This window comes from Mandrillus leucophaeus, unplaced genomic scaffold, assembly GCF_000951045.1.
Source record: "Mandrillus leucophaeus isolate KB7577 unplaced genomic scaffold, Mleu.le_1.0 Scaffold228, whole genome shotgun sequence".
In the NCBI taxonomy this organism is placed as follows: Eukaryota; Metazoa; Chordata; class Mammalia; order Primates; family Cercopithecidae; genus Mandrillus; species Mandrillus leucophaeus.
This window is the reverse complement of record NW_012102343.1, coordinates 2,090,159-2,115,482: the sequence shown is the minus strand read 5'-3', so window position 1 is coordinate 2,115,482 and position 25,324 is coordinate 2,090,159. Positions and strand designations below refer to the sequence as shown.

Genomic DNA, 25,324 nt, shown 5'->3' with positions numbered 1-25,324 from the left:
GGCCTGGTTGCAGTACCCAGAGACTTGGCTGTCTAGGCAGAGCCAGCTGGCTGGGTGAGTGGAGTCATGAGCGGGAGATGAGAAGGTCAACCTGACTTACCACTTCACCAGGCAAGGCCATCCTGCACTGGGCCTTCTCCCGGACTAGGGGACAACCCGCTCATGGGCTAGAAAGCAGTGAAGAATGGAAGGTAGGAAGTCACAGTGAGGGGAGCACGGAAGGACAATCCAGAAGATACCTAGGCCAGGCACGGTGGCTCATGCCTGTAATCCCAGCACTTTGGAGGCCCAGGCAGGTGGATCACTTCAGGTCAAGAGTTTGAGACCAGCCCGGCCAACATGGTGAAACCTTGTCTTTACTAAAAATACAAAATTAGCTGGGCGCCATGGTGCGTGCCTGTAGTCTCAGCTGCTAGGGAGGCTGAAGCAAGACGGTCTCTCGAACCTGGGAGTCGGAGATTGCAGTGAGCGGAGATCGTGCCACTGCACGGAGATCGTGCCACTGCACTGCAGCCTGAGCCAAGAGCTGAGAAATTCTGTCAAGAAGAAGGAGGAGGAGGAGGAGAAGGAGAAGGGAAGAGGAGGAAGAGGAGGAAGAGAAGGAAGAGGAAGAAGGAGAAGGAGAATGAGAAGAAGAAGAAGGAGGAGGAGGAGGAGGAGGAGAAGGAGAAGGAGAAGGAGAAGAAGAAGGAGACATTTAGAGGAAGGAATTGAAAGCTTCCCAAGTACTTCAACAAACCATGGAAAAGAGGAGCTATTAGTGGAGTCCCTAGAGCTCTTTGAGGGTACTAGAGTCCAAAAAACAAAGAAGGTCCCAACATCGCAGAATTTAGAGTGTCAAGGGACAGGGTGAAAGAGAGAAACTGCCTTGCCAGACTGGTTTCTTTTAAAGCATTTATTTAGAAAAATAACCCTTCCCTGCCCGCCTTGCTCTGTGCCATGGGACTTGAGTATCTTGCTTGATACTCTTCTGCATTGGGCCTGCAACCCACAGTGGTGGGGTCCAGCACACGCCCCCCGAAACGCTGCGGCACTGCTGGGAGGCTTTACGCCCTTCCAGTCGTGACAGTTCCCGTGTTCACTCCTTGTCCAGGCCTCTGTCTCTGGGTCTCCAGGTCGACAGGTTCCTCTGCGGGATGGGCGCAGCGCTGCCACAGTCTGTGTGCCCCTCCCGAGGCTCTGTTCTCCCCGCATCGGAAGCTCAGGGCTGGAAGCGCGGGGAGCTGACATGAGGCTGGTGGAAGGCGTGGGCGCTGTACACCACCTCGGGGGGCGAGGGCGTGCTGGCGGCTAGCACGGAGCACAGGGGCTCGTGGCTGTTCAGCACCGACGTGAAGTACTTCAGTTCCTCCGTGAGCTGCTTGATCTCCTTGCGCAGAGCCGCGTTCTGTTTCTCCAGGTCTTCGCTCTCCTGTAGGGGTGGGGATCAGCACCGGAGGTTAATGTTGGGGAAGGTGGCAAGGCGGGTGGGGTGCGGAGGGACGCAGGAGGGGCCAGATTAGTTGTTCACTAGCACAGTCATGGAGAAGGGCACCAGAGAATTTTCCTGCACGTGTGACTGTGTGCACAAGTGTATATATGTTTGTAGGTGAGTATGGGCGCATTTACGTAAGCACATGGGTGGGTGTGCGTGTGTACACATAGATATGATGTTGAACCATGTGAAGCTGCTGCTATTTGTCTGTTGTGACCTATAGGAATAGCAATTTCAGGCCGGGGGCGGTGGCTCACGCCTGTAATCCTAGCACTTTGGGAGGCCGAGGAGGTCGGATTGCCTGAGCTCAGGAGTTAGAGACCAGCCTCGCAACATGGTGAAATCCTATCTCTACTAAAATACAAAAACAGAAATTAGCTGGGTGTGGCGGTGAGCCTGTAGTCCCAGCTACTTGGGAGGCTGAAGCAGGAGAATTGCTTGAACCAGAGAGGCGGAGGTTGCAGTGAGCCAAGATCCAGCCACTTCACTCCAGCCTAGGCAATACAGCCAGACTCCATCTCTCCCCGCCCCCAAAAAAGCAATTTCACTTGGTTCAACCTGATAGAGGGGTGTGTGAGTGTGCTCCTCTGTGTGCACGCATGCAAGGGTCTCTGTGAGGGTGTCTGTGCGTGGGAGGTGGCGGGAATATAGCAAGAGAAAGCAACTGGCAGGCCAGAGCCTAAGGAAATGGAAAGTCGTTCGTGAGAACGTCTTACACCAGTTTCACTCTTTTCCACTCTGTTATGCCACGTGTTCTCCAAAAGCTCCCAGTGTCTGCATTTCATCTTACAAATAAAGTCACTGGATACTTGTCTACTGCACCCAGATTCTAGAATGCTCAGGGTCTTTATAAATACTAAATGGGGCCAGGTGTGGTGGCTCACGCCTGTAATCCTAGCATTTTGGGAGGCAGGGGCAGGTGGATCACCTGAAATTAGGAGTTCGAGACCAGCCTGGCCAACATGGTGAAACCCTGTCTCTAAAAAAACCAAAAAAAAAAAAAAAAAAAAAAAAAAAAAAAATCAGCCAGGCGTGGTGGCGCACGCCTGTAATCCCAGCTACCCAGGAGACTGAGGCAAGAGAACTGCTGGAACCCAGGAGGCAGAGGCTGCAGTGAGCCGAGATCATGCCACTGCACTCCAGTCTAGGTGACAGAGCAAGACTCCATCTCAAAAATAAAAATAAAAATAAAATAAATAAATACCAAATGGTCAAAGTCTGCCACAAAGTTCTGTTCCACCCTGTCCGGCCTACCAGAGAGCAGCCCGACAGTACTCCGGGGGTGTCCCAAGCCTGTGAGCTTCTCTCTTTTCCCGGACACTCTTTTCCCTGTTGCTTGGGGGAACCATCAAATACATGCTAATCAGAAAAATGCCTGTTAAGAAGTGCTGATTTCTGATCACATCATTAATTAATCAACAATTGCAATCTGGTAATTAGCATTTACTGAAAAGGAATCCCATCTTCAGAAAGCCCAGGAGATTGCAATTCCGGTATAATTTTAAGATTTATATTATTCGACTCAACCAAACAGACTTTCTCTGCTAAGTATTGGTAACCACAGAGGAAAGGCAAATGTCATTGGAGATGCAAATAAAAAAACATTTCAGTTCAAAAGGCAACCTGATATTTGGAGACCAGGTCTTACCTTTCTGGATCTATTTGGGTTAGGTCAGTATTTCCCAAACTTGCCATATCATGAGAATTAATTTGAAGGCTTGTTAAGAATAGAATTTCAGGCCTAACCTAAAATCTAGGAATGTGAATCAGTGGTTTTGGGATTCAGGGAGTGAAGTCTGCAGATCTGATTTTTTTTTTTTTTTTTTTTGTGAGACAGAGTCTCACTCTGTCATCCAGGTTAGAGTGCAGTAGTGCGATCTTGGCTCACTGCAACCTCTGCCTCCCAGGTTCAAGCAATTCTCCTGCCTCAGTCTCCCGAGTTGCTGGGATTGCAGGCGGGGGCCACCATGCCTGGCTAGTTTTTGTATATTTAGTATAGACGAGGTTTCACCATGTCGGCCAGGCTGGTCTGGAACTCCTGACCTCAGGGGATCTGCCCACCTTGGCCTTCCAAAGTGCTGGGATTACAGGCGTGAGCCACCATGCCTGGCCACAGATCTGAATAAAAAATAATAATAATTTTATTTTTTAAATCCTAGCCACTAGACTACTAGGGAGGGAAATTTGGATTTTTAAGTAGTGCCACAGGTCATTCTAATGATCAGGCAAGTTGGAAAGCACTAGTTAAATGTTATTTTAAATTTCTTTTAATTATTCAAGCACTTATTAAATGCCTATTTGTTAATGCCTGGCTCGATGCCTGACACATAATATGAACTCAGATGTTTGTTGACTGACAGACTTATGACATCATCTGCTGGCACGAAGAAGGTAACTCAAAAATAGGGTGGGTGGTGAGCAGATGTAAGATAACTTGACATTTAAAATTTGCCCTAAATAGGCTGGGTGCAGTGGCTCACACCTATAATCCCAGCACTTTGGGAGGCCGAGGTGAAAGGATCGCTTGAGCCCAGCAGTTTTTTGTTTTTTTATTTTGATTTTTTGAGACAGTCTCGCTGTGTCTCCCAGGCTGGAGTGCAATGGTGCGATCTCAGCTCACTGCAACCTCTACTTCCTGAGAGCCCGGCAGTTTAAGACCAGCCTGTGCAACATTATTGAGACCCAGTATCTACGAAAATAAAAAGACAAGAAAATTAGCTATGGAGCACCAGGGGTTGGAGGCTGCAGTGAGCCATGATCGTGCTACTGTACTCCAGCCTCAGTGACGGAGTGAGGTCCTCTCTCAAAAAATAAAATAATAAAATCAAATTTGCCCTAATGAATCCATCAGGGGCATGAGCTGTAAGCTAACGAGGTTAATTGGTTATATTGTCAATCATCTCAAACCCCACATCCTGGCCGGTGGGGAGCGGGTGGTCTTTTTTAAATGGCAGAGAAGCATATACCAACCACAGCCTTGCTCATCAAGCCAGGTTCCAGCATCTGTGAAGGACAGACACACGCATGCTCAGCCTCAGCCTGGCATTTCTTGAATGGGACTCTGAGCTAGAAAGTGTGCCAAGGTCAGTACAAAGGAAGCCCCTCTAAAATGGGGCAGAGGAGTTACCAAGAGACACGATGATGGACTCACAGCCCTGCCTTCTGCAAGGTGTGGCTGGCTCATTCATTTTACCATTTGGGTATTTCCTGGCACATCCCAGAAGGAGGGCATCCCCTCTTTACCGAAAGGTAAGATAAAGCAACATGATGAGACTAGGGGGTGTTGGTAAGACGGGAACTGGGGGCCGGGAGTCCTGGCTCCTTCCTCTAGCCCTTTTCTTCGCCCCCTCTGAGAGTTTCCACTGGTGACAACATTTACTGTAAATTCTGTGCTCTGAAGAGCCTGGGCAAACCCCGAGGTAGAAGGGAGGGCCGCTCTGACCTTCTCCCCGCCTAGAGGCTGGCCCAGCTTTCGGGAAGTGACAGCGGGTCCTTCCTCCCTAAGCAAGCTCTGCTGAGCTCACTCTAGCTCTCTCATCTGCCTCCCCCTCCCTGGCTTGCAGATCCCTGGCTTGCTCTAGGCAAAGTCTGTAACCGCTGCCTGCTGCCTCTAACCAAAAAACCACCGCCAGTGATAAGAAACTCGTCTTTACCTTGGGAAGCAAGACTGCTTCCTGCCAGGGCCCCCAAGAAACCCGCCCTGCCAGCCCAGGGACCGTGCAGCCAGCCTGACACTTGTGAGAGAAAGAGTTTGACTTCCCTTGCAGGAGGAAGTGGCTGATCTGGGGCCTTGTCCCTCCATGTCCCCGCTATTGCCCAGTCCACTCTGGCCCTCCTTGGGGCATCATGCCCTGGAAAGGGCTCACCCAACTGAAGGGACAACTGGCAAAGGTGGCGTGGGAGCAGCTGTTTATCCAGAGGTACAACAGTGGCATTCCCTAACAAGGAGGGCTGGACACCTACAGCACAGTGAGGCGGGGAGGAAATGCAGCCTCTCCCATATGCATGTCTTCTGCTACAGAGAGGGGCGGGGGTGAGCCTGCATTTGGGCATCCACGTACCCATCTTTCTCCTATTCAGAATTCATCCAGGTCCATCAGACTCCTCACAATAACGCTCTGTGTGGGATAGGGAAGGTCAGCTGTTATTATCCCCACTCTACAGATGAGGACAACTGAGGTGTCCTGAGGACAAACCTACACCACATACCCTCCAAAATGACCACAGACTGGTGGCAGCTGTGCTGTAGGATTCGCCTCAAGACACTTGTTTTCTCAGAAGTTCAGAAACTTTGAGTGTTTGATGCAAAGAATCATTGCTGGCCAGGGAGGGGCAGAGCAGGGCTTGGCTCGGGGCCCTGTGTTCCTTCTGTCACAGACTGCTTCCCCCGAGAGACCGGAGACGTGAGTGGGCAAAGGTCTCCTGCAAACGCTAGAAAGTTGGCCAGGTGCAGTGGCTCACGCCTGCAATCCCAGCACTGTGGGAGGCTGAGGTGGGCAGATCTCTTGAGGTCAGGAGTTCAAGACCAGCCTGACCAGCATGGTGAAACCCTGTCTCTACAAAAAATACAAAAATTAGCCGGGTGTGGTGGCACATGCCTGTAATCCCACCAACTGGGGAGGCTGAAGCAGGAGAATCACTTGAACCTGGGAGGTGGAGGTTGCAGTGAGCCAGGATCGCACCATTGCAGTTCAGCCTGGGCAATCGAGCAAGACTCTATCGCAAAAAAAAAAAAAAAAAAAAAAAAGGCCTTGGCTGCTCTGTGGTCTTCCAGGAGAAAGCTGGGTCTCAGTTTTGGTGACCACACACAACACAACACAAGATCCCTGAGTCGCTCACATTCTTCCAATCATAGAGCTAACCGTCTGCCTCCTGGGCTGCATGGAGAGGGGGCCACCTGGCCAGATACCCTGGACAAGGGCTGACTCGAGGCCAGACCTTCCTCCAGATGCAGAGCCAGGTCCTGAACTCTTGACCATGGTGAGCTCCATCAGCAGCAAATGGGAATAGGGAGCTTGGGCCCGGGTCCTGGCTGGGTGACCCTCAGTGACTCGATTTCCCTATTCAGCTCCAGTTGCCTCACTTTAAAACAGAAAGACTGGACCAAAATAATGATTCTCCACCCCATCCACACACTGGGGTCCCCTGGGGAGCTTTAGCAATCCTGATGCCTGATTCTGATCTAATAGGTCTAAGATGTAACCTGGCTCAATTTATATGAGAAAGGTGGATAGAAACCAAATTTTTTTTTTTTAAAAATAGCCCAGCTTAACTTAACTAACATTTATTTGTTTGTTTATTTTTTGAGACAGAATCTCTGTTGCCCCGATTGGGAGTGCAGTGGTGCAATCTCAGCTCACTGCAACCTCTGCCTCCCTGGTTCAAGCAATTCTCACTACCTCAGTCTTCTGAGTAGCTGGGGTTACAGGTACCTGCCAACACACCCAGCTAATTTTTTGTATTTCTAGTAGAGACAGGGTTTCACCATGTTGGCCAGGCTGGTTTTGAACTTCTGTCCTCAAGTGATATGCCCGCCTCAGCCTCCCAAAGTTCTGGGATTACAGGCGTGAACCACCTATGCCTGGCCAATAACTTTTTTTGAATACTTCCGTGTACCAATCACTCTTTTAAGTATTTTACGGTTATCATTACATTTGATATTTTCAACAAACTTGTGTGGTAGATAATGTTATCTCCGTTTTACAGAAGATGAAAAACTGAGGAACAGAGAAGTTAAGTAACTGGCTCAAGGTCATGCAGCTTGGAAGTTGCAGCACTGGTGCTTGAATTGAGGCACTCTGGCTTCAGAGTCTGTGCCCTCCATCCTCTCTTGCCTTTAAAGTCTATTTAAACGTTATACTGTTTGACAGTTCTCTCCTGAGATAACTCCTCAGTCCAGTTGGCTTTCCAGTTTTATCTTTCCTCTTTTCCCACCTCAGGCAAATCCCTCACCTGTGGGGTCACTTGATGCCACCTACCTCTATCATGAACCACAAGCAGCTTGGGGGGGGGGCTAAGGAAGAGACTTCCTGGGGGTGTGGGAACATTCTGGGAAATCCCCTGCTGGAGGGGCTTAGGTGGGGGTCACTCAAAGAGTGCTTCAACAATGGGGAATCCCCAGGCAGTTCCCTCACCCACAGGGAGCCATTAGGAGCGAAGACCAAGGACAACGCTAGCATTTCCTAACTGGGCTCTGGCCGGGACTCTCCAGACACTGAGCAGGGCGGAGGCTTCCTCCCTGTCAGCTCCAGTTTAGTGTCTTGACCTTCTCCTTGCATTTTCTAATCACGATTTCCAGAAGGGTGAAAATAGTCCCTGTGTATTTTCTCCTCAACAGGACATGGAGTCATTTATTGGCAGAGTGACCTTTTGGCTCCCACCCACACTTAAGTGGCGTTCGAAGTTTGTCCCTCACACCCAGATATATGTTCAGGCTCCCTCAGTTACCAGCCCCTGTACGTCACATGCAGAGGGTGGAGCCTGCCATTCCTGGAGCAGGCTTCCGACTGAAAAGTATGACTCTTCCCAAGCAGGGGGAGGATCTAGGCCCACGTCTCCCACCATTCCTGGGGAAATCCACCCCAACTACTGCCTCTCACCTTATGAAAGGAGAAGAGGAATCACCAAACCACAGATCTTTGCGCTGAATAATACACGTGTGTGATTCTGGAGGAAACTTCACTTTCACATCTTAGAGCTGAAACTCTAGGGCCATAAGCAACTTTGTCATTAACAGATGTTTGGCCACATCAGCCATGCCCTCAGGGCCCTGTCTAGTCACAGGGTTAAAAGGCTATCGCCTGGTCCTTGGTTTTCAAGACTATGATTTCATTGCCCTCAAATGCAAAATAACTATAGGTTGGTTCATTCAGCGTCCATCCCAAACCCCTTCTCCCTTGCCTTCCTCTAGGAAAACTGGGAACCAGAATTGCTAAAAACAAAAAACAAAAAACAAAAGAAATCCAGCTGACCTTGTAGCTAGGGGTAGCTGTGTGACAGAACTCTGACCAAAGATACATAAGCAGAAGTACCTGATGGGTGGGAAGGAGGTGGAGGCAGAGCTTCCCTTCCTACTAAAAAGGCACAGCCTGCTCATAAGGACAAAGGCCTCCTTCCCTTAACATAGACTGATGCCCAGAGGCTTGGCACCCATCTCACAGTCTAGACAGTGAAAGCCTCATACTGAGGATGGCTGCTCAGAGAGAAGGAGCTTGGTTCTTCCTTGCTCTAGCCTGGTCTCTCCACTTTTGAACTTCTTGTTACATGAAAAGTAGGCCATGATTTGTTGATTCCTGTATTTGATGGCTGGTCTATCACTTGTCTCTGAATGCATGCAATCTTGGCTGATACTGATGCTTTAGGTTCCAAAGGTTACCACTAGCAAGGTTATCAATGTTCAAAACCAAACAACAAAACAAATAATAACTGCCATCAAAGCAAGGGTTTGAATAGTTTGTTTTGTTTTAAGCCATCAGGCCACTGTATCTGACAGAGTATCTGGGTACTTACCCACATAATTGCCCCACACTCACTCCACACATTCTGCTCACTCCACACATTCTACTCACTCCACACATTCAGGTACAGACCTGATAGGCTGCAAATGCACTGCTTCTGATTCTCAACCCTGGCTGTGCACACTGCCAGCACCCGAGAGTCTTAAACAGCCTGGATTCCTGGATGCCAGACCCCCAGAGGTTCCAGTTTAATTGTTCTGGAGTGGTTGCAAGCATCAAGACTTTAAAAATACTTCCTAAGTGAGCCTAATGTGCAGCAAATCATATTCATAGTGGATTCCTTTTAAAAATAACATAAGGCCAGGGGCAGTTGCTGTAATCCTAGCACTTTGGGAGGCTTCTTTGGCAGGAGGGTCATTTGAGCCCAGAAGTTTGAGACCAGCCTGGGCAACATAGTGATACCCAATCTTTACAAAAAATTTAAAAGTTAGCTAAGCACAGTGGCACACACCTGTAGTCCCAGCTCTTTGGGAGGCCAAGGTGGGAGGATCATTTGTGCCTGGGAGGTGGAGGCTGCAGTGAGCCATGATTGCACCACTGCACTCCAGCCTGGGGAAAGAGTGAAACTTTGTCTCAAAATAATAATAATATGACATAATTACGTAGTGTTTGATTTTATTACATTTGTGTTGTATTTTTACATATTTTAATTTATTTTATCATTGATAGTATAGTATTTAAAAATTTAAAGACTTGGGACACTATTTCTAGTTTAAAAAATTTTCTGAAACACAATGTCCATTTAAGCACACTACTATCATATTCTTAAATTGATGAAAACAATTCTAAATAGTCCAGCACAGTTCATTCATATAATGGAAAGGCAAGAGCTCAGGGATCTATTCATGTTTCACTAATTATAACTTTAACTGTTTCCTTACCCTTTACATTGCTGAGCTCTGTGAGGGCAGGAGCTATTACTATCTTCACTGTTTTGTCCTCAGTGACAAGGACAGTGCCTGCCACAGAGTAAGTGTTCGATCAAATCATGTTGCTCGACTGCCAGCTTATAATCTGGAATAATTTTCCAAAATCTGAGATGTGCCTATGAAGAAGGGTCAACTGAGTAAATTTGTGACATCCATGAGAACTCCTAGAGAGTGATTAACATACCACTCAAACACTTTAACAGCTTCTACTTTGTAACTCTGGGATGCTTCCAGATGAATCCAAGAGATTCATTTTTTCAAAAGGCCTAAGTCAAACCTCCGTTTATTTCCCAAACTGAACCAATAGGGTGGGAGTGGCAGAATTACAACCATTTTAAGAACTTCGTCATATCATTTCCGTAGTTCAAATTTTACCCTCCCCATTCATACCCAACAAAGGAGACTTGACCAGTTGTGAAAGGCCAACCCCCTGAAACAATTGATATCCTTAAAGAGTTTATAAGCAATCAGAAAGAAGAACGTCTGTGTTCATGTAGGATAACATATCCGATTGTTTCTAGGAAAAGGCCGGACTCTCTGCATTAAACAAAGGAACAGTGTAAAAAAAAAAAAGACAATATTGCTTTGTTCTTACATTTGCCCTCTCAATTAAACTGTCAAACAGCCCAGTGAGGTGCTATTGCTTCTCGCCTTATGATCAGAGTTTAGGTTCAGAGAAATCCCTCCAGGCAGGGTTTGAATTAGTTGGGTCCCCACCACATGCCCCATCCAGTTCCTGCTCCTAGCAGCACAATTGCCTTTTTTTTTAAAATTTTATTTTATTTTATTTTATTTTATTTTATTTTATAGACAGGATCTTGCCCTGTTGCCCATGCTGGAGTGCAGTGGCGCTATCACAGCTCGCTGCAACCTCGACCTCTTGGACTCAAGCAAACCTCCCGCCTCAGCCTCCCTAAGAAGCTGGGACCAACAGGTGCATGCCTGGATATTTAAAAAAAATTTTTTTTTGTAGAGATGGAGTTTCGCTATGTTGCTCAGGCTGGTCTCGAGCTCCTGGCCTCAAACAGTCCACCCAACTTGGCCTCCCAAAGTGCTGGGATTACAGGTGTGAGCCACTGTGCTCAGCCCCACAATTGCCGTTATTACTGAGCTCCTCCTCACTCCCTTATGGTCTTGAACTTGGTCTCCGCCCTACCAGGCACTTTTCTGACCTTTGCCTGGCCTCGCAGCTTGGTCTCAAGGCTCTTTAGGCTGAGATCACCCTCTCCCCAGATCTTTCCAATCTCCTCTTTGATTCACCTTTGATCTCAAACGCCAGGGCTTCAGGAAGGCCTCCCCTGATCGCTGCCCCAATCTCCTCCCTTAGACACTTTCCACATTGCATGATTTCATGTTCTTTGAAGCACTTTACATGTCATGTGATTAGTGTGTTTATTTGTTTGTTTTCCAGCCTGACTTCCAACTGACTATAAGGTTCGTGAAATCAGAGACTCAATCTGTCCTGTCCCTGCAATATTCTCAGTGCCTAGAACAAACTGTACCTGGCTGATAAATATTTGTTGAGTAGATGAATCACTTCTGCTGATCTCAGCTCTAGTACTGATAATATGGCCTTTGCTTTTTATAATTTTCTGTGTCACACTACTATCTTAATGATAAGACATATTCTTATGCCAGCTGAGTACCCTATTTTAGTTACAGGGTCCTCAGTTGCAGGAAATCACATTTTGGTCATAGGAACCCAGTCGCCTCTGCTTGACTCTGAACTTTCTTACTTCTTCTGAGTTTTCATGAGAGCTCCATGTCATGTTTCTTGGTTTCCCTGTCTAGGGTGACCAGACATTTACTGGTACACCTGTTGTCTTGGTGTAATATTTACAAATTCCATCTTCCACTCTCAAAGTATTGCTTTTTGGGGTATAAATTATAAGGTCTCCTAACAAAGCCTGATCCCCAAATTCGAGCTCAATAATATCCTCCCTGTCCTTGTACTTGATGTCCTCCAGAGTTCCTTCAGCTCTCTGGCCATTTTCTTCTGTTTCTTTAAAAATAAAAAAATACAGTATAACTACATTAAAGATATTTTTTAAAAGTTAAAAACACCCACGATCCTAGTCCCTTAACACAGCTGTTTTCATGTACACACATTGCGATCTCATCCTTTTTTTTTTTTGAGATGGGGTCTCACTCTATCACCCAGTCCAGAGTGCAGCGCTCACTGCAGCCTCAACCTCCTGGGCTCAAACGATCCTCCCACCTCAGCCTCCAGAGTAGCTGGGTGCAAGCTACTACGCCCTGCTAATCATTTTTATTTTTTTATAGAGACAGGATCTCACTATGTTGCCCAGCTTGGTCTCAAGTCATCCTCCTGCCTTGGCCTCCCTATATGTTGGGATTACAGGCATGAACCATCCCACTTGGCTGTCTCATCTTTTTGAACAAACATGCATACTTATTTTTACAAAATTCCATTCACAGTACACATACAATTTGTATTTTGCTTTCTGTCATAACTTTATCACATCTACATAGTCAACATAAATTTTAATGACTACATCATCAAATTGAAGATCCACAATTTACTTAAAGTGGTCTTCTAATGTTGGACATCTTGGTTGCTATCAAATTGTCACTATTAAAAATAATGCTGAGATGAACATCTTGGGGCACACTGGGTTTTGTCTCTGTTCAATGATTTCCTTGGATAAATTCCTAGGAACGAGATGAATGAGGCAAAGGAGGCATTCAATCTTCCCAATCCTGAGAAGTGTTACTGAAAAAGGGTCATGTCAAATATACAATGTCACCAGTAGCATATGCTTCTATCCATTTTGCTACAGCCTCACTGGCATTTAGGTGTTATAATTTTAAATAATTTACTTGTTGCCAGTTGGCTTTATGAAGGCTTCTTAATTTCATGTTAATGTTACAAGTTGTCAGGTATTAAGGAGAAAGAACAACCTTCCATGTGTCTGTCTCCTTAGTGTAGCATTCTTAACTAGGACTGATTTTGCCTTTTCAGGGACATTTAGCAAGTCCTGGAAATATTTTTGGTTGTCAAACTAAGCAGGATGAGGGGGCGTTCTACTGGCATCTTGTGGGTAAATTTTATATTTTACAAGGCACAGGACAACCCCCAACAACAAAGAATTATCGAACTCGAAGTGTCAATTCCACTGGGGTTGAGAAACCTTGCCTTAGTGTGTATTGTTTTCATAATCAGAATCGGAAATTAGGGTATTTTCATTTTGGTAGGAAAAATATTATGTAAGCTTTCTGTTCATAGCCTCTGCCCACTTGTCTGTTGGAGTCCTGATGTTTTGCTTTATAAGATTTTCTTTCTGTAGCATAAATATTAAACCTTCATTTATTTAATTTGATGCAAATGTTTTCCCCAATATGCCACTGCCCTTTTAAATTTTGGATTGCAACTTTAAAATCTCTTTTAAACAAAGAAACATTTCCACTTCGGCCACTGTCAAGCTTAGACTCACTCTTTTTCTGGTCTCTTGTTGTGTAGCCGTATGTTTTGGAGCTGATGAGTGCCTAGACAGTTCAAGTGTTCTGGTTAATCGCCTGCTTCTTGGCCCACCTTAGCAAAAGGCCTTATGTAAACACCTGCCTAGTAAAGCTCTGTTCAGCAAAGTGGCATGAAACAAAAGCAGACTGGTGGGAAGGCAAGAGGTTTGGGCTCTTGGGTGTCATCCGTTTCCTCATTGGAAACATGGCAGGTCACCCTGGAAGATCTCTGAGTTCCCACTTAATTCTGAAATTTTATCAACAAGGTAGTATGACTATTAGGATTGTTACTGACTCCACAAGCCATCATGTGGACCCATGGTGGAACCCTCTACAGATATCTCACAGTCTGAAGGAGGCTTTGTACTGTGGACCCAACCCACTCCTCCTAGGAAGCAGAGGACTAGACTGAGTTCAACAGAGGAGACTAAGAAAACCTCTGAGAAACTTGCGCAGGGGCACTCTGGGGAGACTCTCCCATTCTGCTCAAGAGAAGGAAGTCTGGGTGCTGCTGAGAATAGCTCCATCAAGACGTCTGCTGAACAGGCAGCTGTCAGTTTGTGACCTAGGACCATCATTCTATGTGGACAGTTATTCTTTTTTTTTTTTTTTTTTTTTTTGAAATGGAGTCTCACTCTGTCGCCCAGGCTGGAGTGCAATGGCGGGATCTCAGCTCACTGCAAGCTCCGCCTCCCAGGTTCGTGCCCTTTTCCTGCCTCAGCCTCCCGCATAGCTGGGACTACAGGCGCTGCCACCACGCCCAGCTAATTTTTTGCATTTTAATAGAGATGGGTTTCACCGTGTTGGCCAGCATGGTCTTGATCTCCTGACCTCGTGATCCACCCACCTCGGCCTCCCAAATAGTCATTCTTTACAGCATTAAGACCAGCATGGAGCTGGACTCCCAATTTCCAATATGCCTCCCAAAAGTAGCCACACTGACCTGTCATCAGTAAGACAAGCAGTTAGGGGTGGTGGATTCCTTGACGTGTTTTCCCTCCCTAAAATAGCCTAATTTTTTAAATTCTGATTTTTAAAATGGCACCTATTCGTTATAATAAAAAAGAGAGAAAAGTACCAAGAATAAGATGAACTACCCAAACTCAACTACTCATAACTGCTATTAGCATTTTGGAGACTATCTTTCCAGACACCTCTTTATGCATGCAACCATGCCCAAAACCCACACATTTTACATGAAAGGGTTATACTTTGCATGCTCTTTGTAATTTGCCTTTTTCACTTAATGCTATGTCACTGACATCTCTCTATGTTGATAAATACAGATCTACATAATCATTTTTAGTGCCAGCATAATTTTTTTTATTGTATGAATATATCATAATATGCTTCATCTTCCATTGTAAGCCACCTGTCAAGTTTTATAGCATTGAAAAAGTATTTACTATTCACAGATGATGAACTAAACATCTTTGTAAATTATTTTTTCTTCAAACTCTGTTGTGTCAAAGGTAATTCCTGTGAAAGATGTTAGAAAAGGTTTCAGTTGATATATTGTATCATTTGATATGCCAATTATACCTATCTATATATAGTACCTATCTATATCGATATCATGATATATATGACATATATGATATCAATTGTACAATTGATACACTGTATTGAAAGTAAACATGTCCTTACTTTCTTGACCAGGCCTGATGATGGCTGGGGGATAGTGTAGATTTTGGAGGCTGTTGCTTAAAAAACAAAAAAATAAATTCATGAAGAGATTCAAGGAAAATATAGGTTAGGAAAGATGAATACATCTGCATCAGAGTTTGAATAAAGAGACAGTAAAACTTAATGGTTAGGAAAATGGGTTCTGAAGTCAGACAGACCTAGTCACAAGCTGTGTCATCTCCGTCAAGTTACTTAGTACAAGGAATTATAAAATATGGCCTTTATGCAGATTAAATGAGATGCTGCAGGGAGAGCACTTAAAGCACAGTCGTTAATACGTAGTCATTTGTTCAATTAACATGGTTTTTTCTTAAAAGAATTTCATAGCAATGGAGACAGAAGGGTCGCATCTCTTTCCATATATAGTTCACTGATTCTACATTGAACTTTTTAAGGGTGGAACTAGCCTGAACATTCCTGACCTGTGACTTATCTGTGCCAGCAAACTTCATGGCATAGTCTCCCAGAGAGAGCAAAAGAATTCCAGGAGTGATATAGGACCGAAAGCATCCTTCTCTGCCTCCTCAGAAGGCCAAGAACAATAGTGCTACCCTAATATCTTTTCCTCCATTACTTGATATTCCTCCAATTGTAAATACTGTATTTCTTACCGTGTTAGCTCAAAGTTTCATTTAATGCATAATTTTTACTCATTACTTTTCTGTCACGTATGACAAAGCACAGCCCTGGAACCTGTAAACCTCTCTTTTTTCTTAAACAGGTGTGAGACTCCTTCAGGAGGCAGCCCCAGGGAAGCACCTGGCCCACTTCATTCTAAAAGAGTACCTAAATCTCGAGCTTTCAAACTTGGCTGTTACTCTCACTTGCTTTCAGCTCCATCCACCAGGCCAGATTTGACTTGTCAACAGCTCCGCTCAGGGCTAACACTGCTATTTGCCACTGCTCCTGGCAACTCTGCTAATTTTAGCCTTTTCATGAACAAAGCTTCGTAATTAACCTCAGCTGTCTTTTCCATTGATCCTGGTCTTTGACTTGAAATCCTTCCAGCTGTACAGCACCAGATAGCCACTACCAACCAACCAGGATGGCTACACAAAGGAAACGGATTCACCATCTTTTATCACATAGTATGTGGACCTTAGAATCACTCAAATCCCAACCGACAGTTGGTTCTCCCAAGGGCTGAGATATTTATGTATGATGTTCAAAAGATAATGTCAAGATTGAATACTCTTCCATGTCATGATGGAAGATGATTAAATATTTGATGTCAGAATTAGAAAAGAAATCATCGTAATGCATGTGTGGTAATGATCAATGTTGAGAATTTTGATATCTATATTACAAAGATAAAAGCACATGATAAAAAAATCCCACACTGTATAAAAGGTAAAGAATGCAAAGTATCTCCCTCTTCCTTTAGATCTTTAGTCCTACTTTTCAGAAATAAATATCATTAACAATGTTTTATAATCTATTTGAAAATGTTTGCATTTATACTTATGCATATATGTACCTTTTTCTTTTTATTAAAAACACAGAAGGGGCTGGGCGCTGTGGCTCACACCTGTAATCCCAACACTTTGGGAGGCCAACGTGGGCAGATCGCTTGAGCTCAGGAGTTCGAGATCAGCCTGGGCAACATAGCGAGACCCTGTCTCTAAAAACAAACAAACAAACAAATAAATAAATAACATTAAATTTAAAAACTAATGAGAGCAAACAATGGACTATATTTATACCTTTTTAACTTAAAAGTACAGAAACTTGATAATCTTTCCAGATTAGCACATTCAGATGTAACTCATTATTTTCACATCTCTACGATATTCCACAGAAAGGACAATGACTTCTTGAATCCCTTATTGATGAATTTTTTTTTTAGCTTGTATTCAGTCTTTCCTATAAGAAACAATGCAGCAATGATTATCCTTACATGTACAGAACTGTATGATCTATGGATTTGTTTGTGAATACACCCCTGGATGTCAAATTGCTGAGTCACAGGGTATGTGCACCTACAATTTAGATGGACGTGGGCAAATTGCCCCCTGCCGGGGTTATGCAGGCTCTACTACTAGCTGTGTGTAATGGTGCCTGCTTCTCCATTGCCTTGGCAACACTGTATCAGCAACACGTTTCACCTTTGCCAGCCTCACTGCTGCTTTAATTGGCATTTTCCTAACTAAATAAGGTCTACCATCTTTTCACACATTTATTTGCCACTTAGTTCTCTTTTCTGTAAATTACCTATTCATAGTCATTGTTCATTTTTCTTTTGGGTTGTTAATCATTTCCTATTCATAAGAGCTCTCTCATATAGTAAGTAAACATACCTTTTTTGGTCATATGTGTTAGACAGATATTTTTCTTCAGTTTGTCATTTGCCTTCGATTTTGCATACAGTATTTTGATCTATATAGCAACTTTTACTTTTTATTAATAAAATTAATGTATATCAATCTTTTCCTTTACGGCTTCAGGGTTTTAAGTTTTATTTAGAAAATAATTATTCATTCCAAGATAGATTGTTAATGGTTAATTGTCTTTTCAAGTTTCTTTAGCTTCCTTTTTTAAAAAAATTTAACATTTAATCTGTGTGTATGTGTGTTGTATAAGAAATGAAGGATTTAGCTTCCCCTCCCCCCGCAAGTGATTAGCCAATTGTCTCAACTCTGTTGAATAATTCAGCTTTCTCTTATTGGTTTGAAATGCCATCCTGGTCATTTTGTATTAATTAATTAATTTATTTTGAAATGGAGTCTCGCTCTGTCACCCAGGCTGGAGTGCAGTGGTGCTATCTCGGCTCACGGCAACCTCTGCCTCCTAAATTCAAGTGATTCTCCTGTCTCAGCCTCCAGAGCAGCTGGGATTACAGGCATCTGCCACTATACCCAGCTAATTTTTGTAAATTTTTTAGTAGAGACAGGGTTTCACCATGTTAACCAGGCTGGCCTCGAACTCCTGACTTCAAGTGATCCACCAGCCTCAGCCTCCCAAAGTGCTGGGATTACAGGCGTGAGCCACCGTGCCCAGCCCATTTTGTATTTATACTTGTGTCTTAGCAGTTGAAATATGTATTTGGGTCTTAAAATCCGGATTTGTTTTTGGGTCTGTTTCCATATTCTATCCTGTTCAATGTTCTTTCTTTTCCACATTGTTTTGATTTCTGTATTTGTGTTTCACTTTAATATGTTGGTCAGTTAATCTTTTTTCATTACTCTTATTCTTCAGAATTTTCCTGGCAATTGTCATATGATTTTTTTTCACTGGAAACTTAGAATAGCTAATCCAGTTCTTGCCCAACTCCCAGAAAACCCTATTGGGTTTTTATTGGAATCACATTAAATTTATCAATTAATTTAAAGAAAATTGCTAACTTTGCATAGGTATATCTTTACAATTATTTGAATCTTTTAAAAGTCATTTAGGATACTCTTCATAATTTTTGTTAAATTATTCCTTCCTTCCATTTGTTGCTGTCATTGGTATTATAAACGGGACCTTTCCTTCCATTAATTTCCTAATTGGTTATGTTTTGCATATAGGAACGTTATTACATTTGTTTTAATTTTAGAAGCTGACTGCATTCTCTTATTATTTAAAAAAATTTTTCAGCTGATTATCTTAGATCCATTTATTAGCTATTGATATCTTTTAGAAACTAACTGGTCAAGTTATGCCTTTCTCATTTTTAATCAACGTCTGTACTATACGTAATGAACCCTATAGTTGTCTGCAGGAGAAAAGGAACTAAGTGCAATGGGTGCTTGCGTGAGATGCTCAACGAAAGGAGAATTAAAACAGAATTAGATTGTTCATTGATGTCCCAATTACGAAAGGAATCACCTGATCCATTTTATGTCAGAGATAGTCAAGGCCAGGGATGTATAACACAATCATAAAAAGAGGCTCTCTCCCTTCTCTGTCAATTTTTAAAGCAATCAGTGTACAATGTCTTGGTGCCAGCTTTTATAGGACAGATACTGAAATGCTGAATAGTAAGCATCCCACACTCTCACTAGATAATTGTTTCAGTATTTTAAGGTTGATAATAGTGACAGCAGTTGAAACTACGATAACATCCCAGTGTATATGAAGCTAGAACCCTAATAGGAATGTGGTCCTTGTTTGATACGGTACTCTCAGTAGTTCCCAAACCCTCATCTGTAAAGCACTGGTAGGGGAGTCCTATGACCATGTCTGAGGGCCAGAGAACAATCCCAGCATGTGGAACCAAGCATGGATAGGAGTCAAGGGCAAAGCACACACTGAACCCTGACACTGGTGGTAAACCAGAAGACTTTTCACCTGAATCTCAGACATAATTAAGAGGATAATGGATGGAGAAGATGGGTGATTGCCATCTCGGAGGAAAGGAAGATTTCAAACCACAGCTAAACCTCCTATTTGATGGTGGCAGATTGAACACACTGCCAAAAGCTTCTACCTGAAGCCAAGAAACATAAGTTGCATTGGCGGCAGTCCGCAGGCTTGCTGCATCAACTCTGCTGTGACCCACTCATCAGGCAAAAGGTAAAGACGATGCTGTAGTGTTCAAAAGAAAGCAGTGGGGGAGGAATCTGTGTTCAGATGTGGGGAAGATGGGAACATTCTAGGGACTGAGGCTGGGGTGTGGCTATGGATATGCTGATTATATGACTTGGGGCTCTGTGAACTCTCAAGCTCTAGAGATTATCTTAATGTCACATGACTTGTAAAATTAGATGAGCTGACCCTTTGGGCTCTGACCTTTGTCTTGGAGAGGGAGAGAGCTGAGTCAGTGTTGAAAGCCTTGCCACAGCAAAGACACATCTGTGTCACCCCATTAATATGTCCACAAGGGGTTGGATTAAGACCAGTAAGTTGAATTTATAGGGAGGCCAGGGTGCAGCTTAACATAGGGAAGACTCTTCTGTTCATAAATTAGGAGACAGGAAGATCTCTAACCCTAGAAGTGACCAGACATACAAGGGGACTATTGACTGGAGGTATAGCAGAGAAGTCTGAAGCATCAAGCTTATGTCTGAACTTTAAAGCCTTTCAACCCTTAGCTTCTGTGATTAAATATACATCAAATGGATATATGTTTATATATGTGATGTGTATGTGTGTATGATTTGTGATTATTTATCTTGCTTCTTATAATAATTATTATTACCTTTATTATACTTAAATGTTTGTGTATTTATGAATGACAGGCATTGTGTTGGGCTCTTTAAATGCACGACCTGTGTAGGGTAGTTACTGTCATTTTCCACTTTCTGGATAAGGAAACCAAGCCCAAGGGAGGCCAAAAATATCTCTGTCACACAGATAGGCAGCAGGGCTGGGATTCAATCCCTGTTCTGACTGCCAAGCTGCTGAACTATACTCACTCTCCACTTAAGAAAACAAGTACACACTTACAAAGCTTACAGCAGTTTGCCAGTCTCAGGACACTGTCTACTTGTACACAAGGAAGATTTTATCCTTTTAAATTTTGATTGGTCTGTTTGCTTGCTCTAAAGAATACTGAATCAGAATTAGACTCTGATAGAGAAAGAGGTAAGGATCATAGATGTTCAAGCTTAAGATGGTAAACCAGAATGTGGGGACACAATGAAATCACGGAGAACATACAAACAGCAGAGCCACCAACAACTTGACGTTCGGACTGTTGAGCACAGTTAGTACAGACTTTCTGTTCATTCTTTCTTTCCAAAAAGTTAACAAATAGTTGTGAACTTGATGTTAGTGTGCAATGGAGGGTATGCTGAATACATTTCAAATAAAACGCAAGCACTCAATCAGAGCTGTTGGTGCAGTCTGCTCTGTTTCTTACAAAGCTAAAAGATGCATTCTTTCCCCTAAAACTACATCTTACTTACTTATTCTTGATACGGTTAACACAGTTATTCTAACTGGCTGATTATCATGCTAATCTTCCAAATAAATACAAGCTTATTCATTTTTGGTGCCAATTGCCCTTTTTCCATGGAAAGGAATTGCTAGGCTCTTAGAGGTAAGGGAATGTTTCTGGAGGAAGGGTAGGAAGGTAGAATTGCTAGGGAAGGGGATGAGGGGATGGAGAGAAAGGAACTAGTGAAGAGTTGGTTGAACAAGAACCATACTGGGGGCAGAGTGAAGAGAGGTAAGGTGGTAAGGCATGAGCAATGAGGAGAAAGCAGTACTTTATAAGGGGCACAGCCAGAACCTAGAAACACCATCTAGGGCCCTAGCCACTGGTGGAACTGCAGTCCAGCACTGCTCAAGGCCCCGGACTGCTCAAGCCAGATGTCAACGCTTTCTCTAGAAAAATTTGGAACTAGAGGCAACTCAACTAGGATGGTGATCATCCCAGATAAGTGCACTTGAAATAGAATGTTTCATAGATCCCTTGGGGTAGCATTAAAGACAGAAATTTCAAAATAAGACTTTAATAATGCTCTGAAAAGAGGAATCCAGTGCAGTGCCCTGTGGACCTCCTTGTGTCAAATGCAGGGGCATTTGGGTGTCTGCCAAGGGATGCGACTACATGTGGTCCTTACACTGCGAGATAATGGGCCACCCCCAAAGCACTTGATACCTTCTAAATTGTTTCCCAGTACAGCTCTGCCTTCTCCTTTCTTCATCCTTCTCATGAAGGATGGAGCACCATGGAGCACTCTCTGGCTGCCCCATCCCTGAGCAAGTGGTTCTGCCTTCAGCTCGGCCTCTGGGCTTCCCACACTCAACTCACCTACACCTTGAGCCCTCCTGGGGTAGAAAGGCCCATTTCTCTGTTCAGCTTCCTGGCCCATTCCCTGCTACAGAGCCTTCTATTTTTTTTTTTGAGACGAAGTTTCAGTCTTGTCACCCAGGCTTGAGTGTAATGGTGCGATCTCGGCTCACTGCAACCTCTGCCTGTTCAAGTGATTTTCCTGCCTCAGCCTCCTGAGTAGCTGGGATTATAGGCACGCATCACCACACCTGGCTAATTTTTTGTATTTTTAGTAGAGACATGCTTTCACCATGTTGGCCAGGCTGGTCTCAAACTCCTGACCTTAGGTGATCCACCCACCTTGGCCTCCCAAAGTGGATTACAGGTGTGAACCACCATGCCCAGCCTACAGAGCCTTCTTAAAGCACTCGCAGGAGAGCTTCCCTTCCCCACCTCACCCCACAGCCCTCACCCTCCACTAACCTGCCCCACATACACAACCCCATGCAAGCAGAATCAAAACTATGGTCCAAGGGTTCCCAGATGGTGGAGGGCAAAGCCTAAAGCTCACAAGGATGAAGACTGATCTGAACACTTACCAGATGCAGGGTGTCGGCCTTCTGTGTCTGCCTCTGTCGGCTCTTCTGGGCAGCAATACGATTTTTCTCCCTCCTCTGAACTCTTCTCACATCATCAGATGAGTCCTGGGAAGCAGAGACAGGAAGGATTACACGGGTCTGCTCCTCCCTTCTGAGCGAAAGCAGGCTCTGGTGGTGTATGGTATCCGTCCAGCCATCCTTCCATGCCTTCGTCTCTGCACAACCCCTCCATCCCCCTATTTACCAAAAGCCTGCACCCGAAGGAGAGCTCTTCTCCATGCCTGGTTACACATCCCCAGGTCTCTGACTTTTTGGACCAAAAGCTACAGGAAAAAGGCAAGAGAACTTGAGGCCTTAATAGAGCTGTATTTGGCAAAAAAAAAAAAAAAAAAAAAAAAGGTTAAGGCAATGAAGTGTGTTTTATCACCTCTCCTCTGTAGGGCTGCTCCACCCTTGCCCTCTCACTTTTTGGCCTTTAGCCTCTTCTTGCTGCTCTTTTAGCTGTTTTCTTTTTCTCAAACTTTGTTGAGCGCCTACTGTATGCCAACCTCTGTGCAAGTGTTCTTTCAGAGGTGCTCTTGTTTAATTCCCTAATGCTGTGAAGTTGGTATCATCATTTCCATTTTATATGTGAGGAAACTGAGGCTCTAAGAGTGTGCCCAAGGACTGCCGGTCATCTGAGAGTGCTACATCTTCTGGTGCGGAGCCCGATGCCTTTCCAAGACCCTTCTCCCACTGCACCCCATGTGGTCTTCTGCTGCATTCCTGAGCTGAGGCGCATCCAAGATCTGCCTCCTCTTTCCCTCCATTGTGCTCAGCCACTGTGACATTCCCCATGGCCCCAACACAATGCCTGGCACATCAATGCCAAAAAGAACGTTAAAGGTGGAGGTGACCTGGCTGTGATGGGTAGTAGATGGGTGCTTGGTAGGATAAGGGGATCTTTGGGTGTTCTCTAATTACACCCAGAGATGGGCATGTCCTGTGCCTGGGCAGAGAGGTTAGCTCCAGTTCCCCGCCAGATGCTGCAGCATAGGTGTAGGAGTCTTGGCAACTTATGCCCTGTTCCCTCCCACATCCCCCACAGGCTAGAGGGGCACAGATCCAAGGGCAAAGCTCTGGGCTTACTGAGTACTGGGCTCACCAACATATCCAATACTTTCAGGCCATTGTGGTAGGAGGTCATTGGCATAGATAGGAAGGAAGTGCTCTTCCTCTAAGGGGGATGGGGCACCAAGTTGCCATAGAAGCCATGAGTAATTTCCTTCCTAAGAAGAGTACAAACTTCCAGGCAGTCAGAGCCACTCTGATACCATCTTGAGCAGAGGACTGGATTCTGTGCCTTCTAGAGGTCTCCATCCAGACTCATCCCAGCCTGCTGCTCCGTTACTAGAGGCTTAGGATACATGCCCTATGCGATATTTATATACTTTTATTTTGGCTTCAGCATTTTGAAAGCCCTCCTGGATACCTGTGCTAAGGAAAGAATGCAGTTTTTAAAAGATGAAGGTGGAGAACATTTTAACCCACGGATACATGTTGGATGAGAAAGAGGAGGACTTCCTACAGCAAGGGATGTCAAGAGTGTGGTGCAAAACAAAACCCTAGAAGCTGTGAGATGGGCAGGGCACTCCTTTTTTGGTAATCCTCAAGCTAAAACCTTTGGACTTGGAAGTCACAATCTAGACTCCAAATGCTCCCATCATCCCTATCTCAGTCTCTCTGGTTTCCCCAGGGCTAAGATGAACTACCAGCAAATGTCTTCCAACAAATTTCCAGAGCCACCTCCTCATTCATTTCCTTGCTCCTGTCCAGAAGCCACAGGGAAAGAGGTATTGGCTGGACCTCTAGCATCGCCCCTTGCTGGCTGTGCTAGCAACAGAGGCAGTGCCCCAGCAGAGAGATCCTTCTATGCTAGCCTGGGTTTCTCCTCCTCCTCCTCTTCCTCCTCCTCCTCCTCTTCCTCCTCCTCCTCCTCCTCCTCCTCTTATTCTTTTTTTTTTTTTTACTTTTCCCTGACCCGTTTTCTCTCTTTCCCTATTGGCTGTCTCCTGGGAAACTACATATCTAGGATTTGAGCTGTGTATGCCAGCAGCCCACTTGAAAACTCCTCTCACTTTTCTACAGCCTTGGAGAACAGTAGACTCTTTTCTCTGTGTTCTTTGATGTTCATCCCCCTCTTTGCTTCCTAGAAAGCTTTTTAGGGTGGCAACCTCAGTGAGGCAGAGGTGATAGGCAGCCTTGGAAAACGGAGAGAAAAACGGACTTTGGCAGAATAGGTGGAAGGAGGAGGATCTCTGCCAATATGCACAGCTTAGCAGCAAATTCCATGTCTTAGGTCTAACAGAGTGCCCGTGCCACGAGCCACTTCCTCCATCCCCAGCTCCCTGGGCAGGACAAGGAAGCCTGGGTCTCTTTCCATCCCCCAGGAGAATCAGAAGGTAGGAGAGAGGAAAAGGAGGACTCTACCTGTTTGCCAGGGGGAGGAGAGCGGCTGAAGCTGGAGTCACTGCTGTCGGAGCTGTGAGGCATGGCTGAAATCTTCCGGGCTCTCACACTCAGCCCCAGGCACCTCTGGGCTCTCTTGTCACCAGCTGGGCTCCCTTCCTGACTTCTCCTGGGCCACCAGCCCACCACCCCCTACAGGTGCCTCCTCTGCCTGCCCTGTAGCCACCTCCGACCCCTGCGTCCTCCTCACTCTGGGGTGCAGAGGGACTGCTCCCCAAAGGGACATGTCGCTCGCTTTGGGGCTTGCACGCTCTCTCTCTCTCTTGTGGTTTCTGGTAACTCACGCTGGAAGTCACATGGGCGGAAATTTCAGCAAGTTAGAAGTTAGAGAGAAAAATACATATCTGGGAAAAGACCTACAGAATTATGTGAAAGAAAAAAAAATACAGATACCTTCCGACAGTTTGAAAGACACAGCAGCCCTCTTCAATTGATGAAGATAAAAGAGAAAAACAGCCCAGGCAGGGAAAAACCCCAGCCAGAATTAG

At 44.8% G+C, this 25,324-nt stretch overlaps 1 protein-coding gene across 2 annotated transcripts; it reads right to left on the bottom strand.

Annotated features, from left to right (window-relative positions):
- Nucleotides 1-877: 877 nt before the first annotated feature.
- BATF (basic leucine zipper transcription factor, ATF-like) lies at nt 878-25,118 on the bottom strand. Of its 2 annotated transcripts, none has more exons than XM_011981562.1 (3): nt 24,798-25,118; nt 22,329-22,433; nt 878-1,411 (listed from the first exon to the last, which is right to left on the bottom strand). In XM_011981562.1, the coding sequence occupies exons 1-3, from the start codon at nt 24,858-24,860 to the stop codon at nt 1,202-1,204; spliced, it is 378 nt and encodes a 125-aa protein (XP_011836952.1). In that variant the 5' UTR covers nt 24,861-25,118; the 3' UTR covers nt 878-1,201. The 2 variants fall into 2 exon arrangements, with proteins under 2 accessions (XP_011836952.1, XP_011836953.1); XM_011981563.1 differs by having other exon boundaries at nt 25,003-25,082.
- Nucleotides 25,119-25,324: the final 206 nt, after the last annotated feature.

Coding starts and splice junctions, on each gene's coding strand:
- BATF (XM_011981562.1), bottom strand. CDS start 24,860: ATGCCTCACAGCTCCGACAGCAGTGACTCCAGCTTCAGCCGCTCTCCT. Junction 22,434..24,797: donor CTCCTCCCCCTGGCAAACAG/GTAGAGTCCTCC, acceptor TCTGCTTCCCAG/GACTCATCTGATGATGTGAG. Junction 1,412..22,328: donor AGGCCGACACCCTGCATCTG/GTAAGTGTTCAG, acceptor CCACCCCTACAG/GAGAGCGAAGACCTGGAGAA.